Below are 14,556 nucleotides of genomic sequence, written 5' to 3'. Positions count from 1 at the left end.
TTAACAACCATAACATTTTCAATACTGTTTATGTATTTAGTCAGAGATGGGATCTTGTTTCGCAGTTTGGGATAGCCTAGAACTTGCTATCCCTTCTGCTCCAGCCTTCAGAATTCTGTGAATATAGGCATGAGCTACTCATGCATGACTCAAACTGTTGGATTTTTTTAAATAAAATAATTTCTTAAGGTTTATATGTGAGTTCTGCCTGCATGCAAGTCTGTACACCAAGTGCATGCCTGGTGCTTGCAGAGGCCAGAAGAGGGTGACAGATGCCCCAGAATTGGAGTTGCATATAGTTGGAGCTACCATGTGGTTGCTGGGACTGAAGTGAGACCTTCAGTCTGGAAGAAAAGCCAGAGGTCCTTAAGGGATGAGCCATCTTACTAGCCCCTCAAGATATTTTTCAAATAGCTGTCTTCACATACAGGTTTTGAAAAGATTGTCAGTCTTTGAAAAATCACATGACCAAAAAAAGAAGTAAAAACCCCAGCAATTGTATATCATATGATAGGTTATTATTTAAATGGCAGGAGATGTCTGACATCTAGAAGGGTGATTTGCCAACAGTGGTGGCGCATGCCTTTAATCCCGTGGGAGGCAGAGGCAGGCGGATTTCTGAGTTAGAGGCCAGCCTGGTCTACAGAATGAGTTCCAGGACAGCCAGGGCTAAACAGAGAAATTCTGTCTCAAAAAACCAAGAGAGAAAAAAAAAAAAAGAAAAAAAAGAAAAGAAAAAAAATCTGGTGTTCACATAGCACAATACTGACTTACCTCTCCTGTGCGTCTCTTGGAATTCACTTTTCTCCCTCCCTTTCTGAAGCTTTGTAATGTTTTATCTATCTTAAGCCTAGAAAGCAATCAATGAAATTCAAGTAGAAAATCACTGACAGCTCCGAAATGAGGGAATCCATAGATAAACCACTAGCTATGCAATAAGGAATAGTGAGCGGAGTACATTTTCAGTCTTCATAACGGCGGCCAGGGGATAGAAACACATTTTCCTTGGGGAGAGATTGTGCTAAGGGGACCAGATACAGATACAAAAGATTATTCCTCTTGGGGGTTTATCTTTCTTGACCTCGTGGGACCTAAAACAAAACCAATATAGTCCATCACAACCTCCACCCGTTTTATTTTACTTCTTCCGGAACACCATGTAGACCACTTGCCCCCCCCCCCCAAACTAAAGCAAACTAACTTGGTTAAAGATCTAAAACATTCTGAAAGTTTGGGCGACAAAAGCTGGAGCCGACTCCAGACTCTCTTTTTAAGTTCTCAGCTGAGCCGAAACAAGATTTCTTAAGGTTTGCAAATAAATCCCTTCAGCTGGACTAAAAGCGCACAGAGCCTGGAGCGCTCCCTACAGCTGAGAGCTTGAACCTACCGAGCCCAGAAATCCGGAGTTACCCAAGACGGAGTCCCTCACTCCTTGTGGCGTTTAAGAGAACCAGGTGAAGGTTGGGGTGGAGGGAGGCTGAACCGGCCAAAGGCAGGATTAATCACTTCTCCCAATTGCATCAGCAGCCCCCGCCCTTCCTTCAGAGCACCTCCTCTCCTAGAACCTTCGCTACGTACTGCCGCTCCTTCGCCCACCCCCGGCTCCATTATATGCCCTGATACCTCCCCATTATCACCCGCCCTGCCACACTCCCCCCTTTCCTCTTCCTCCTCCTCCTCCGCCGGGGAAGGAGGAAACCCGAGAGAGGAAACAGGGTGTTGGAGGAAGGGGGCTCCGCGATAAGAGAGGAGGCTCCATTGGCTCCGACACCGTACGGACGCTTGCCATTGGTCAGGCCCCGCCGGAATCCACGCCCCTCTGTCCCCGCCCCCCCGCCCCTCCCCCGCCGGCCCGCGGCCCTCCCCCCGCGCCCCCCGGCCAGCCCCGCGGCGGGGAGGGACCGACAGGGCTTGAGCGGAGAGGCTCCGGCGGTGTCAATGGCTCCTCCTGCCACGGAGCAGCAGCAGCAGCGGCAGCGGCAGCAGCAGCAGCAGCAGCGGCAGCGGCGGCGGCGGCGCTGGGGCTGAGGAGGGAAGGTTCCTTTAAGGAGGAGGAACGACGACGCCTCTTTTGCCCCTATCTCCTCCCTTTTACACTCATTTCCCCTTCGCCGAGGGTGGGGGTGGGGGGGCGGAGGAGAGAGAAGAGGCCGAAGAAAGAGAAAATTCCTCGCAGGGCGCTCTTTCAGGGGGTGTGGGGGGAGGACGAGGAACGGAGGAGCCGGGCGCCCCCCGCGCGCTCCCGCCCCGCTCGGCTCGCCCTCTCCGAGATCGCCCGTCCGCCCACTCCCCCCGCCGCCGCCGCTGCCGGAGACGCCGCTCGGGAGTCGGCGGGCCCGGCTCGTCTGCTCGGCCGCCGCCGCCGCTGCCGCCGCCGCGCTTCGCCTCGGGCTCCCCAGGCGGACGGACGCCCTTTCTTTCTTTCTCTTGCCCGGCCCGTCTCTCTGTCTGCGTCCCTCGCGGCCGCCCCGCCCGGCGGCCTCGGCCTTGCCCGTGCGCCAGGCCCGGCCGGCGGGCCTCGCTCAAGCTCCGGTGGTGCCCCCAGCCTCCTCGCGGAGCCGGGGGAAGCTCACGCCCGGTGGCCCCCCGGTCCCCGCGTCCCCGGCCGCCCCGCTCCTTCCCGCTCCCCACCCCCTTCCTCCCCGGCCCCGGAGCTCGCGGTGCGTGTGCGCGTGAGTGTGTGTGTCCCTCCGCCAACGCCGCCACCTCAGCCCGGCAAATGAACTCCGTCCGAGCCGCCAACCGGAGACCCAGGCGAGTGTCGCGGCCGCGCCCGGTGCAACAGCAGCAGCAGCAGCCCCCGCAGCAGCCGCCGCCGCAGCCGCCTCAGCAACAGCCGCCGCCTCAGCCGCCCCAGCAGCCGCCGCAGCAGCAGCCCCCGCCGCCGCCGCAGCAGCAGCCCCCGCCGCCGCCCCCGCCGCCTCCGCCGCCGCCTCAGGATCGGAACAACGCCGGCGAGAGGGGTAAGGCCGCGCTCGGGGCCTGGCTGGGCGGGCGGGCGGGCGGGAGGCCGGGCGGGGGCGGCGGCGGCGGCGGCGGCGGCGCGCCCGGGGTGGGAGACGGAGGCCGAGCGGAGGCGGGTCCCACTGTGCCGCAGTGTTCGCCTGGGCCCGGCCCGGCCGGGCCTGGCCGGCAGGAAAAGCCGCGGCTGCGCGATCCGCCCGGGCTGCGGCTCAGGCCGCGCTTTGTTTGGTTTCGGGGCTGGCACCCTCCGTCCCCACCCCTCCTTGGGGCTTCCCGGCTGGCTCGCCCACCCCACGGGAGTCTGTTCGCGGCCGGGGGCGGGCAAGAGGGTGGGATTTCCCCCCTTTCTGCGCCTGGCTCGATCTGGGCTCCCCCTTTCTCGTGGTAGGTGGGGGGACGGCTGGCTGCGTAGGGCGGTGAGGCTGGCCGGGGAACTTGTTTTCCCCTTCTCTGTGGGCTCCCCCTTGCCCTGGAGGAGGGGGAGAGGAGCGCCGGAGTGGTCCGCCGCGCTGGCTAGGGAACTTGCGTGTGCCCCCTTCCAGGTCGCAGGGCAGGCAGGGGGAGCCTCGGCCCCTCTCTCGACCTCAACATCTTTGCTGCGCAGTTTGCCTTTAGTTACAGAACCCCGGGGAAGAACCCGTTAAATCAATACCTTTAAATAAATAAATATAGAAGCTATCGGCCATTTCCAGCCCCCTCCCTCGTGTGCAGTGCAGTTACCCTTCCGCTGTGTCGTCCCCCTTTCCTCTCCAACCCACTACGCCACGGTGCTCCCCTCGGTCTCCGGGTGGGTTTGAGCACCCTCGCCGTAGAACGGGCCCCTTGGGATCGTGTGTGTATCTGTATGTAGGCGAGCGCGCGCCCGCGCGCGTGTTGTGACCAAGGCCTAGTGAAATGTGTCATTTGGACCCAACTGTGCTGCGCTGTCTGGTAACCACCATTGTCTAAGGGCTGAGGCTCCCTGGGGTTGGATTCTTGCTTTAGCAAAAATAATGTTCCGTTTTGCTTGAATGATGTGGTTACGTGGAGAGGTTTGTGAGATGAGAGTGTTGCACCTTGATCTCCAAACATAACTAGTCTCTTTATTAATGAGCTGCTTGCAGCGGGGTGTAAGTCAGCACGGTATTTTGTGTATGGTTGTTTTAAAGAGGAGAATTGTTAGGAGACATTTTGCGTGTTTTGGTTGGCGGATTAAGGGTAATTTTTACATGCGTTGGTTGTCACACCTCCTTTGATTGAGACTCCGTTTAAATATAATTTTAAAAATTGTACATTCTTTAACTGCTTCATTGTATTTGATCAAAATATTTATCAGATGAAGGAAATTGCTAGAAAAACAGTTTAAAAGGTTTGCCTTAGTCACCGTTACAATAGTCTTTGAGAAAGCAGCTGGCTGTATGTTATTTGAGAGAAGATGTTTCAAACCGGCTAGGAGTCTTTTGCAATATGGTTGGTAAAACTGTTTTAATGATTCTTTGATACATTCACTAATTTTGGACAAATTAAAAAAAATTCTCATGATACCTTTCACTTACATGGACCGGAGTTGTCTGGTGTTCCGTTCAGATTACCAGGTCTTGTAGAGTTGACACGAGGGGAAAGAAACAACACTGAAATGTTACTGACGTGGTCTCAGAGTAAGCTTTGTAAAGATGCTCTAATCTACTAGAAGCACATCACCCAAGGTGTCAGCCAAACTCGATTCACTCCCATCGTGTATTTTTAAATGTTTAGTTTGCATTCCTGTTTCATCACTTGCTATAATTCCCACTCTACTTGAGATAGACCCTGGGCATTTTCTTCATTTATTCTAAATTATTAGTTACCAGAGTCTGTTTCTGCTTGCATCTTGGTCATTGATAGTCACATGCCAGAGTGTCAGTTTTCTTTTTATTGTTGTTCAAAAGCTGACAAAGATGTTCTTGAATTGTGGTTTCATTGCGTACTTAACCATTGGTAAGTAATGTGCACTCCAGGGTTGTTGCGCTATAGCAGCTAGTAGGAACTGTTCTGAAGATTCAGTGTTGGCACAGAGGGGATAAAAACTTGCTGATTAGCCTTCAGGGAGAATAGTGTGAGTCTTTCCAAGGGCAACTAAATGGTCTTAAAAATGAATAAACATTAAGATGAATTAAGATTAAAATAATGAAGGTTTTGCTAGGCTTGTGGAAAAATAACCTTCTTTAAAAGGTTAGCATTCTTATTATATTTTTAATGTATATTTCATATATTGATTGGAGCCACTTAGAAGTAGCTTTTCTCTCAAAAGTTTTAGAGGTATACAGAGTATTTTTAGTTTGAGAAAATTCTATTATTGATACTTGTTTATAGGTATACTGCAGTAACCTCACAAGGGGGCAGCAGGCTAGGTCAGTGGGTAAAAGCCCATGTCACCGAACCTAATGACCTGTCTCAGTGTTCTATCCCTGAGACCCATGTGATGGAAAGAGAGGACCAACCCCTTAGGTGATTTTCTGACCCTCTTATATATATACCACCATACACATACACACATCAAATAAATGAATAATAAAAATTTAAATGATTTTATAAGGGAATTAAGGAACTAAAACTAATGTGTTTGTAGTTATTTTTTCTTTAAGTCTTGATGAGTATGCAATTCCTATATTTGTCTTGGTTAGAGTTATATAATAGTGGTTTAGACAACTGTTCAGGTAGTATATCAAAGTGAGAATCACAATTTTTAGACAAATTAGTTCAATCTGTGTATAAAATTGACTTATATGAAGATGTACTTTAAGCTTTTTTTCAAACAAAAATTCTTACAGATTATTTTTTTAGTTGTCTCTTTATCCATATGTTAACTAGAATAAAAGAATGCTTGGCAATGGTATTGAATGTATATCTACAAGTAATGAATTTCTCTGTCTGTACACGTATATACGTTTTCTCTTCTAGGTAGTGACCAGGGTTTGAAGTGTAGTAGAAACTTGGGGATCTTAGCAGAATTGTATGCGACTTACCTAGATGGTTTCTATTAGGCTACACTGGGAGAGGGTGCCCAAGTGCTTCTGGGAAGTTATCATGCGATCTGAGATGGTTTAGAACTGCACACTAACACGGGACTTTTGGTTTAGTCTGAAAGTTTTAACTTTGAGATTTCACATTCTACTAAAACTAAAAGAAAAAAAAAATTGTGTTTTATGTTGTCACAATTGGATAATAGATTCCATGATTTAATGAAGTTAGAAAATATTTGGGGTTGGATTTTGTTTTGTTCATATATTATTTAGAGACAGGGTCTCATTTTGTAGCTCTGACTGGCATGGAACTTACTACGTAGACCAGGCTGGCCTCTTACTTACAGAGACCCACTTGCTGCTGCCTCTGGAGTGTTGGGATTAAAGACACGCACTGCCATGTCTGGTTCTCTCTCACACTCACACTCACACACACACACTCTCTCTCTCTTTCTCTCTCTCTCTCTATATATATACACACACACACACATATATATATATATATATATTATATATAAAATCTTATATTTTTAATTTATATTTTTATGGGAACTTTGTTTTAGTACATGGATATATCATGCCTAAAGTTCAGATCAGGATAAGTATCAAATAAGCAAGTCTCTCCTTGAATATTTATAATTTGTTTTTTATTACAAACATGCAGAATCCTTTATTCTAGCTTTTTGACGTATGTAATAATTATTGTTTTCTGGCGTCTATACCCTACTATAACAGAACACTAGTGTTTAGTTCTTTTCTTTAAACTGTAACAGCCTGCTGACCCACTTTCCTCATCCTTACTCCAACTTCCCTCAACATCTGGTATCACTAATTGTGTTCCTGGCATCAATGAGATTAACTTTTGAAGTTCCACATATCCGTCTGTCTTTCTGTGCTTGGCTTATTTCAGTTAACATCATAAAATTGACAGAATTCTTTTCTTTTTCTGCCTAAAAAATGTGTGTGTGTGTGTGTGTGTGTGTGTAGAGAGAGACACAGACAGACAGACAGACACTACCCTTTCCTTCAGCAATTGATAGGTTTTTGAGTTGTTTCCATTTCCTAAGTGTTAAGAACAGTAAACAAGGCAGTGTAGGTTTCACATACTGAATTCATTTCCTTTGGTTATACATGGATATTTGTTTTAAGTTCTAAAAGGATTTAGCTTTTGTAACCTGTCCCACAGAATTCAGTCTTTTTATTCTTAGAACTTAGGTTTTTACTTTTTTTCTAGAAATATAGGGGAAACAGATCTGCAGATATGCTATAGATATTCTAATCAGTAGGGTTTCTTTCTTTTTTTTAAAGATTGTTTTAATTACCCCCTTCTCTTTCTGTCTGTCTCTCTGTGTATGTGTGCGTGTGTGCGTGAGTTAGAGAGAGAGAGAGAGAGGATGTATATTATTTGTCTGTATATGGGTTATGAGCATGCATGAGTGCAGAAGAGGGTGTCAGATCCTTAGGAGTAGGTACAGGTAGTTAGGAGTCCCTTGACATGGGTGCTGGGAATAGAACTTGGGTCCTGAAGAGTAACAAGCACTCTTAAGGGCTGAGCCATCTCCCTTGGCCTTATTTTTTTAGAAACAAAATGCCACTGCATAGACCTGGCAGGTCTGGAACTCACAGATATCTGCTGCCCTGCTCCCAAGCACTGGGACCAAGTGTGAATACTGCCATCCCTGGTTTCTTAGTTACTTTTCTGTTGTGATAAGGCATGATGGCCAAGGCAACTTATAAAAGAAAGAGTTTATTTGGGGCTTACAGTTGCAGAGTGTTAGAGTCCATGACAGTCATGGTGGGCAACATTGCAGCTGGCAAGTATGATACTGGGACAGTAAGTAGCTGAGTGCTTACATCTTCAACAAACACAGGCGGAAAGGGCCAATTGGACATGGTGTGGGCTTTTCAAACCTCAAAGCTGGGGCCCATGACATATTTCCTCCAACAAGGCCCCACCTCCTAACCCCACAGTTTCACCAACAAAGAACAAGCATTCAAAATTGAGCCTATGGGAGAATTTCTAACTCAAACCAACATACCTGATTAACCAGTAATAATTTTATTTTATTGTATTTTACTGGATATGATTGACCTTTATATTCCCAGCTGTAGGGAGGCAGACATAGGATCATGATTTGTAGGCTAGCCTGGGCTACAAAGCAAGACCCCCCCCCCAAAAAAAAATAGTTAATACATATGCACAGTTCGAAACAAATTCCTTTTTTTATTAAATATTTTTATTTATTTGGGTGTTCATGTGTCTGTGGTGTCTGAGGCCAGAGAGGTGTCATGTCATCTGAAGTTAGAAAAACAGGCAGTTGTGAACTGCCTGATGCTGGGATTGATCTCAGGTCTTCTGCCAGAAGAACATGTGTTCTTGCCGTGCCACTGAGTCATCCACCCAGCTCTCAGTGTCTCTTTTTTGGATGTGCTATCACTAAAGTCTGCTTGGAATCCATCACTCTTCATAGCTTCTCCATCACGATGTTGTAATAAGAGAATTTGAGTTAGGTAAATAAAAACATAGAAGTTTTTGAAAGTAAGGAGAATTTCTTATATGTGAGAAAGGAACATGACTGTTCTAGGTGCTGAATATTGTTTGTTTGTTTGTTTGTTTTCTGAGGCATGGTTTCTAACTGTGTAGCCCTGGTCTGGAACTCTGCAGACCAAGCTGGCCTCAAACTCAGCCTACCTCCAGAGTGCTGGACTCAAACCACCACTCCTAGGTCCTGAACTTTAACTATGAAGTATTTAAATGTTCTAATGCCATATACTAATTAATAGAGGTTGCTATTTATGATCTGAAATGATTTCATAGTACAAAAATTTAGTCTTTATTCTCATATTTGTAGAATGAAAAGTCCATGTGACTGTAGGCTTAAGGCATTTTAAAAATTTAACTTGTTGGAATAATTTAGTACATACAGTATTACCTAACATGTCTCTAATAGTGCGACTCTGTTATGTAGTGTAAGTGCTGCTGGTAGTGCCTCAAGACTCATTGTGTGTGTTCCCTCCCCTCCCCTCCCCTCTCCTTCCTCTCTTCCTCTTTCCCTCCCTCTCTCCTTCTTTTCTTTCTTATGACACTCCTTGAAATTTTGGGAAAGCCAAGGGAAGGCAAGAACCACCATCAGATGTTCTCTTAATAATGAGAGTCTGTCTGCCTTCCATACCTTAGATTTGGCAGAGTTCAGGTCTCATCTTGGAGTGTCCTGTGGAGGGGGCTACCTCTAAGACCCCTGTACCAAAGTTTGAGTCCTGACAGTGCAGAATCTGCATGTAAATTGTATATATCCTGCCGTAGACAGTGGATGGTCTCTGGACTATTCATAACAATGCAAGTCTGTGAAGCTTGTAAACACCGTCTTATGGGCATAGTAAGGAAAGGGCTCATATGCATGAATCAGTCTGTCTGCCCTGTTTTTGAGATAGGGTCTCTATTATGTAGCTTTGGCTAACATGATACTTACTATGTAGGCTAGTCATTTGGGGACTTAATTTTTTTTTTCTTAATGCTGGAAATATCTTACTTAAGACCTTGCATGGTAGTGTATGCCTTTAATGTTCAGGAAGCAGAGGCAGGGTGATCTCGGGGTTCCAGGACAGCCAGGGTTATAATGAAACTGTGTCTTTAAAAATAAAAAAAGAAGGAAGGAAAATAACCAGCCACTGGGTTATTTCAGTGTAAGAGTCTTGACTTCCTGTTTCTCTGTTACTAATAAGGGACTCTTATTTTGTATAGATCCTGTTGTACCTATCTCTGAAGCATTCTGATTTTCACTTATTTTTTAACTTGAATATATTCTTCTAAATGATGCAGATTAGGATGTGCGGTTGGTGGCAGGTGGTCCTCCCCAAATTGCTTTTGTTGTCCACTGGAAACAAAATCATGAACACACAAATATAAGGATGTGGCAGATAGGTGGTTACTGTGAAGAACATAGCTGTTACAAGGCAAGTGGCACAGTATGATGGAGTACTAATAAAGTCTTAGAGTCTTTGAAGAGAGATGAGCACTTAGACTACAGAAGTGTAAGAATAGAAAGATGCAGACTGCCTAGCATCCAGTAATTGTTCAGTAATGACAGGTCTTGGAAATTAAAAAAAAAAAAAAGATAAAAAAAAAGAGAGGGGGTTCTGATCAATTGTGCCCAAAATTAAACCTATCAGTGTCCATGAGACCTTAAAGACTTTGGAAGATCCAAATGTTTTGATCTAGATTACTTGGTGTTAGCAGAACAACATTCCCTACCTGTATGTGTGTATGTGCATGCTTGGTGCCCATGAAGATCAAAAGAGGGCATTGGCTCTCCTGGAATTGAAGTTAAAAATAGCTGTGGATCATAATGTGGCTGTTGGGAATCGAACCTGGGTCCTATGCGAGAGCAAGAAGTGCTCTTACCCACTGAGCCATCTGTCCAGCCCCAGAAACGCTGATTTTTAATTGTAAATAAGTAATCTTAAATAGTGAATTGAATTAGTTTTTAGCTGGTATTATTGTTGTTATTATTCTATGTGTATCTGCATGTAGGTGTATGCACATGACTGCAAGTTCTCACTGAGCCCTAAGGTTCAGGCCCCTTTGAGGTGGATTTAACAGCCAGTTGTAAGCCTCCTGATGTGAGTGCTGGAAATAGAACTTGAGTTCTCAGAGAGAGCAGCTAGTGCTCCTAACCACGGAGTTGTCTCTCCAGGTCCTGGTTAGCTTTGTTTGTTTTGTTGTTTATTGTTTTTAGTAGGAAACAAGAAATAGGTATTGATCAACAAACATTACCTCCCTGCTGTGTACTAACCTATGGCAGCCACTTCCATAATGCTATCTATCATTTAATCATTCGCAAGCTGGAAAAGGACATTTTATTATTCGTTTTCAACAAGACACCGAAGGGTCATGATTTCTATGCATAAAAAGTAGCAAAAAGAGAATATCTAAATGGATTTATGTGACTGACTCCATATAAAGGGAGGGAGGTGCCAGAACCTGTTGGTTGGGTGTCTTCATCTTGTTCAGAGTTGAGATCAGCCTAGCCCATGCAGCAGATTTGACCTTTACCCAAGCTACTCTGCTTTTGGAGATGGGTACATTAGTTGGTACCATTAATGAGTCGTGTGGCTTCACATTTTCCAAATAACCTGACGTAGTTTCACCTCACTTGTGACTTTTTAGGAAGGCTCTACTCTGATTGACCACCACGGTGGTTTTGTTTTTTCCTAGGATGTTGATAACAGCACTGGCAGTTACCGTGCACAGAAGGGTAGATTTACTCTTAACAAGTAAAGGGTGGTACGCCATTTTAGTTCATGGTTGTAGGTGGGAAATAATATTTATTTAATTTCTTTCTTTTGTTTTATAACAATATTACAGTTTTTTCTTTTTGTATGTGTGTGAAGCTTTGCTGCATGCATGCATCCACACCTTGTGTGTGCTTATGGATGCTTTTGAGCTTGTCTCAAGCTCTTAACTGCTGAGCCATCATCTCACCAGCTCCAGAGTATAGATTCTTAAAAACAACATGTTCCTATATGTAATATGTTATATATTATGGATACAAGACATAAAATCAACTCTTAGGCATAAAAATAATTTTCACAGCTTCTGAAAACCAAGCAAGCATCTCCACCCAAGCAGAGCTGGCAAACCAGCAAAGACAAACACAATCCCATCAGACTGTTGTGTAAAATGCTAAACAAGTAACACCCAGGGGCAGAACACAATTGGTGGCCGGTTAATTCCAGATCAAAGAAAAAACGTTCAACATAGATTCTACCACACTCCAACTAGAGCATCTGGAAAACAGTGTTGGCTCCATCAGGAGAAAGTGAGACTAAGATTAACATTATTACTGAAAAAGAATTTAAAGCACACATTCTTAACTTCAGTTCTACTCCTCATATGTTTACACTTGGAAAAAACCAACTGTAATCTCGGCCAGAGAGGTGGCTCCATAGCTAAGATAGCGTGCTGCTCTAACAGAAGACCCGAGTTAGATTTCCACAAGCTCAAAAGGTGAAACTACGTCAGGTTATTTGGAAAATGTGAGTCCCAGCACTCGGGAGGCAGAGGCAGGCGGATTTCTGAGTTCGAGGCCAGCCTGGTCTACAAAGTGAGTTCCAGGACAGCCAGGGTTACACAGAGAAACCCTGTCTCGAAAAACCAGTAAGTTAATAAAAGGGTTTTATATTCTTCCTTTTCTCCAGTTACTTTCTTTTAAGAATTAATTTTTCTTTTATTATTATTATTTTATGTGTCTTGGTGTTTTGCCTGCATGTATGTTTCTATACTACATGCATGTGTGATGGCCTCAAAGACTGAAAGGACCTGAGTTCAGTTCCCAATGTGCACACACAGATACACAGAGACACATGCACATTGGCTCACAACTGTCTGGAACTCATGTTCCAGGGTATCCAGTACCTTCTTTCAGTCTGGAACTCACTTTGTAGACCAGGCTGGCCTCGAACTCAGAATCCACCTGCCTCTGCCTCCCGAGTGCTGGGATTAAAGGCGTGCGCCACCATGGCCTGGCTTTATTCACTTTTTTAAAGTTTATTTTTATTTTTTATGTGCGAGGGTTTACCTGCTTGTATGTGTGTGTACCATCTGCATACATGTTTCCCAAGGAGGCTGAAGAGGGTGTTGGATCACCTGAAACTGGAGTTGTGAGCTGTCATGTGGTACTGGGAAGTGAACCCTGATCCTTTAAAAGAACAACAAATGCTCAAAACAGCTGAGCCATCTCTCCGGCCCCTCACTTGCTATGTTTTGATGTGGGCAGAACTAGTATTTCAGTGTCACTAGTAATTTTTTTCTTCCCACATAACTGGTCACATACTTTTTTGAAAACAAGAGAGAGAGAAAACAAAACATAAGGTAGTCAGGTTAAGCCGAGTGTGGTGACACAGGAGCCCAGCGCTGGGACAGTTGGACCGTCTACAGAGTGACTTTTAGGACAGCCAGAGCTACACAGAGAAACCCTGCCTCGCAAACATGGGACAAAGGAGGAAGGATGAGGTCACTCTTCCTATGAATGAGTAGTGGAGTCTTCCGAGCTTGTGCCTTCCAGCTAAGAAAGTTCAGAGACTTTTTTGAATGAGGTGGAAGTAAAAGACTTCTTTTTTTTTTTTTTTTGAAATGTTTTAACAAAGTGATTTATAGTATAAGAAATTGTGTAAACATTTATTTTTCTTCTTTTTACAAGATTAGGTGTATGTTAACATAGCTACTAAATTACAATTCACAGTTGTGTGTGGATGACTGATAGTGCTCTGCAGGCATTTACATCTTTAAGAATATTGAGTACTGGGTACTTTAAACTTTAGGCCCAGGTTAAAGCAGAAAGTGGAATTTGGTGATTTGGGGGAGGGGAAAGCAGAAAGGTTTTTTGCAAGCAGCACATTTCACACACGGCTTTTCCTAATGTACTCCTGACTTCGATTTCCTCAGGGTTTCCCGCTCTGACTTTGGTTTGAGGATTAGGATGGAAGTAGATTTGGAATGGGTTGAAGTGTAGTGCATGAGTCCTTGGAATCAGTAAAGGAGATTTGGATCATAAAGTCTGTTTTACACACACAGTATGTGTATCAATGGATTTGCAATCAAAGTACGCATGGAACAGTGTAACCGACACATAGACCAAGACATATATTGTTGGCAACCTGGAGACCCTTGAGACCCTGTCACTGTTCTCAACTCTTCCCTTCAGTCCCTTGCATTAGTTGCACGTTTGTAACTTTATGTAAATAAAATCAGCCGTGTTCGTTCCTCTGTTCCTATCTACTTACCTTTAGTGTGTGTGGCCTTCCTTCATCCATGGTAGTGGCTTATAACATGAGCTTGTTCGTGCCTTTTTATTTTTTTTTTTTTATTTTTTTTTTTTGGTTTTTCGAGACAGGGTTTCTCTGTGTAGCCTTGGCTGTCCTGGAACTCACTTTGTAGACCAGGCTGGCCTCGAACTCAGAAATCCGCCTGCCTCTGCCTCCCGAGTGCTGGGATTAAAGGCGTGCGCCACCACGCCCGGCTNCTTTTGAGTTTTATATCAACATATATTACTGTATTTACCCAGAGAAATTCACAAGAAATGGAAGAAAGGACAGTTTCCGGTTTCTCATGATTATGTCATGATTACTTTGACATTTCAATTTGGGGCTAACAGTCCCCAAAAAGAGTGGAAGAAACTACTATGTCCTCTGTTTTCATTTTTACAGACAGTCATATTATTATGCCTGGGTTATGCCATAGACATTTTTATAAACATTTGTGCTTGTTTCCCACGGCCTGTTTCTCCCCCTCCTCCTCCTCCATTACCATCACCACCACCACCACCACCACCACCACCACCACCACCACCATCGAGGGTCAGGGATAACTATGAACCTGGTTTGACCATGACCTCTTGGGCTCAAGCAGCCCTACTTCAGTGGCTGGGATTTAACATGTGCACCACTGTCTGCTTTGTAAGTGTCTCCATGCATGAGGACTTTTGTGTGTGAGTGTGGGTGGGTGCATGCTATAGCATATGTGTGGAGGTCATGCATGCTATAGCACATGTGTGGAGGTCATGCATGCTATAGCACATGTGTGGAGGTCATGCATGCTATAGCACATGTGTGG

The 14,556-nt window shown here is 45.0% G+C and overlaps 1 protein-coding gene across 2 annotated transcripts in view; it reads left to right on the top strand.

Moving 5' to 3' along the window:
* The first annotated feature begins 2,356 nt into the window (after positions 1–2,356).
* The window catches only part of Fbxo11 (F-box protein 11), an 80,742-nt gene continuing 68,542 nt past the window's right edge, over positions 2,357–14,556 (top strand). The window contains exon 1 of one of the 2 annotated variants that reach the window (XM_021150053.2): positions 2,357–2,963. In XM_021150053.2, the coding sequence (XP_021005712.1) occupies positions 2,720–2,963 (244 nt within the window). In that variant the 5' untranslated portion in view covers positions 2,357–2,719. Of the gene's footprint in view, positions 2,964–3,056; positions 3,349–14,556 lie in introns of those variants that run through there. The other variant, XM_021150055.1, reaches the window with a different exon arrangement.

The sequence above is a fragment of the Mus caroli genome, chromosome 17 (genome assembly GCF_900094665.2).
Source record: "Mus caroli chromosome 17, CAROLI_EIJ_v1.1, whole genome shotgun sequence".
Lineage (NCBI taxonomy): Eukaryota > Metazoa > Chordata > Mammalia > Rodentia > Muridae > Mus > Mus caroli.
The sequence above is the reverse complement of the archived record's forward strand: the minus strand, read 5'-3'. Positions and strand labels throughout refer to the sequence as shown.